The 3,764-nt window shown below is 44.5% G+C and overlaps 1 protein-coding gene across 1 annotated transcript; it reads right to left on the bottom strand.

Annotated features, from left to right (window-relative positions):
• Nucleotides 1-760: 760 nt before the first annotated feature.
• On the bottom strand, nucleotides 761-2,777 carry LOC6046122 (ATP-binding cassette sub-family G member 1). Its single transcript, XM_001863336.2, has 3 exons — nucleotides 1,937-2,777; nucleotides 1,516-1,884; nucleotides 761-1,458 (listed from the first exon to the last, which is right to left on the bottom strand). The coding sequence occupies exons 1-3, from the start codon at nucleotides 2,751-2,753 to the stop codon at nucleotides 851-853; spliced, it is 1,794 nt and encodes a 597-aa protein (XP_001863371.2). The 5' UTR covers nucleotides 2,754-2,777; the 3' UTR covers nucleotides 761-850.
• Nucleotides 2,778-3,764: the final 987 nt, after the last annotated feature.

Below are 3,764 nucleotides of genomic sequence, written 5' to 3' on the forward strand. Positions count from 1 at the left end.
ACTACGGTATCTTTGGCTGAAGGGTTTTCAAATTTAGGGAAGCGAAAAAACTTATGACTCAATAAATATTAATTCAAGCAAAACAACGAAAAAGGGCCGTTGCCGAAGTGTAAACAAAGAGTCTACCTTACTCACGTCAGTTGATGTTAACATTAGGAACGAGCAGGATAGACTCTTTGTTTACACTTCGGCTTCGGCCCTATTGCAATGTTTTGCTAGAATGTCGGTTTTCATGTTATAGTCAATGAAATATTGTTTTAAATAACAAAGTAGATACCAGATTATCAACTCATTTTATAATGATTACAGGAAAGACTCAAAAATCAAGAAAAGGGAATCATATTTTTTTCCTGTTTTTGATTTTTAATCTTTGTTCACAAACTCACATTAGACTTCGGATAATCAAATCTATACCGAAATGACAATTTTCGCGCACAGTTGTATTTTTTAGTCAGATATTTTATTTTAAATAAGTCAACTATTTTTTTTTTATTTTAAGTTTTCACTTTAGAGTTTTATTCTTTACCTTATAGAGCAAACGTGTTACCAGCTTAAACAGTGCAAAAAAAGCTAATGATATGATAAATTTAACGCAAGTCACGACATCATCAATCGTGTTATCACATTACCATATCCAACGTTACTTCATGAATGTATACATTATTCCTTCTGTTTGCCTATGCAAAAAAGAAAACTTTCCAGTTCAACACAATCTCGAACAATTCCGTGACAAGTCATCCCACAATAATGCACATAAATGTCAGTTCTTTGTCACGCAACGCACTTTATTGAAACTTGTTCTAACCGCAATTCAATCATCACAAACAATTTCCCGAGCTAACACTCATCTTCATCTAACCTTCACCCACAGACAAACATACACGACCACGTGCATCACGCCAACAATGACGGCCAGCCCACCCACGTCAACCCCGTAATCAGCCTGGTCCATGTCCAGCATGGCCAGCACCTGGTCTCCGGTTTGGAAGGGGCACACCCGTGCGTCGTTACTGCCGGCCGAGCACGCAAGATCGGTCCGATTGAAGCCATAAATGGACTGAGCGGTTCCTTCAAAGGCGTACTTGAAGGGGGACACGTGGATCAGGGGACGTAGGAAGGGGACGAGCTCGTTGAACCGGATGAAGAATCCTCCAAACAGGACCATGGTGAGGATCACGACCGGGACTACGAAGGGGGCGAGTTGGATAGAGAAGGTGCTGCCGCCAAAGAGGCCGAAGATCTGGCCGAACCATCCGGTGAGCAGCAGGATCGCTCCAAATCGAAGGAACCGGTCCAGCTCAACCGGTTGACCCGTCATGTAGTAGGTGATTGTGTGGAAGCAGGCATTCCCGATGATCATCGGGACGAAATCGGTTGTGAGCTTGGCGAAGTAGTAGGCCGCGATCGAGTAGCAGTTTGCTTGGTACTCGCGCGTCAGCACGGCCATTTCCATGGGAACTGGGGGAGAGGGTGGAGTCAGTGGTTACTGCGTTAATGTGATTGTTTGAAACTTACAGCTTAGCACAACGGCTACTGCGTTGATGAACACGACCAGGGCTAGGGAGATGCATATGAAGGCCGTATTGGAGATGATTTTGGACGCGTCGTTGCCGATGTCGAAGTAGATGGTTCCGATCATCGCGCCGAGCAGGATCAGTCCTCCCAGGCGGAGAATCGATAGTATGTAGTTGCGGATCGTGGATAGAGCTGAACGGCGCGTTAGGGTGATAAACTGGTGCCAGTGGGATGTTGGATATTGGGATCTGGGTTTAGGTGAACTTGTCTTTGGTTTGGTCTGTACGTTGTCCACGATGGATTCCATCTGGTGCATCGATTGATACACCTTACTGATTTCCGGCTTACTCGGGGATGTAATCTTTAGCACTGAAAACAAAGCAAATTTCATTGAACGATCAAGTAACCTCACTTCACTTACCGAAATCTGCTCGATTGTAGTACTGCGGACAAACGAGTCCCACGTTCTCAAAGTACGGAATCATGCCGTCCAGTGATCCTCGGTACATGCATCTACCACTCGACAGTACGTAAATATCGTCGAACAATTCCAAAAGATCGGAACTTGGCTGATGGACCACACTGACCACGCAACGATCCTGCCTGGCCAACTCCCTCAAGTAAGATACCACCTGATACGACGCTTCACTGTCTAACCCACTGGTAGGTTCGTCAAACAGCATGATCCTCGGCTCCGAGATCAACTCCTGGGCAATCGACAGCCGCTTCCGCTCTCCACCGGAAATCACCCGCACCTGACTGTGGGCGCACTTATCCAGCCCAAGTAGCGCGATCACATCCTCAACCGTTTTCCTCTTGCGCACCTTCGACTTCCCATACCTCGTCCTCAGATCAACCGCAAACTCAAGCGTCTCCTTCACCGTAATGTTCGGCAACAACGCGATCTGCTGCGTATTGTAGGCGACCTTCGCCCGATAACTCCCCACACTCAGCTCCTGATCGTTGATCAGTATCGAACCCCTCACATCCCGCGCACGAAATCCCCCCAGCACGTTCAGCAAACTGGTTTTCCCAGCCCCGGAAGGTCCAATAATGGCCGCCAACCGGCCACTCCTGAACGTCCCCGACAGCTGGTCCAGAACCTGTTTGGGACCATGTCGGCGCGCGATCGTGTACGAAATTCCCGAGAAGGAGAGCTTTGTTTCACCGCGGTTGGTACTGCCGTTGCCGGTGGAGACCAACGGAATCGTAACGTGATCACTCTCGACCGGTTGCATCGTGACTAAACCCGAACTAAGCTTCGGTGGCTTAGAGTTGGTACTACCGGTAATTGCTTGGGCGCTAACGGACGCGTGCCGGTGATGCAATTTCCCACGCGACTCGCATAGGGTCGTGCAATTAGGGCGGATTTTGCATGTAATCGCGGAATGTTACTTTGATATTTGTTGTTTATTATGATTTGCATAAACTGGAAAAGGGTTGAGTGTTTATATTTAAATTTTCCTAGTTGTAATCAATCACCAGCTGTTAGCTTAATCACTTCTATAACCAAGCTATTAAAAAAATATATAAATATCTTGAAGAAAGGAAAAATCATCACGATTATGTCATCTGTTCAAATAAAATGATATGAATTTATTCTGTTATAACTCATGTTTTTTATTTCATCTGAATTTCTGAATGAAAAGTTGTTAAGCCCCAAAACATAATTCAAAAATATTTTCAATTTTCTTCATCCATACTCCACACCATAGTTTGTTAAAATAAAAAAAAACAATAAGAATTGAACAGTCCAGACTCGATTATTCGAAAGCCTTTGAAAAACTCACTTTGGATAATCGGAACACAAAATCAGTCGTTGTCTTGTTTTCAATTGCGCTAACGTTTTCAAAGTGCTTAAGGTATGAAATTACTTCCAATTACCGGAAACATGTTCTTTTGAACATTAGTTAGTCAGTCACTTGAAAAATAATCGCGAAACATGTAAATAATTAGCAGGCGCTATCAAAAAACAAACGCACCGAGTATTTTGACGTTTGACACTACCAGCTGCGTATGCTGGAGTGAGCCAGTGATGCCAGGGAACTTTCTTTATAAATGCTAAGTTTCGTTTCATGGGAAAATTTCATCACAATTGGCAGCACTAAAAGAGCGCTGGAAGAAAAAAAGAAAAACGAAACGAAGTTGACTTTATAGCTGTCGGCCACCATTGCTAGTACCAACCACTAGAGTCTTCCTTTATATCTACAAGGACTTCGCCGCCCTGGGCTCCTAAGTGTATGAAAGTA

Source organism: Culex quinquefasciatus, chromosome 2 (assembly GCF_015732765.1).
Source record: "Culex quinquefasciatus strain JHB chromosome 2, VPISU_Cqui_1.0_pri_paternal, whole genome shotgun sequence".
NCBI lineage: Eukaryota > Metazoa > Arthropoda > Insecta > Diptera > Culicidae > Culex > Culex quinquefasciatus.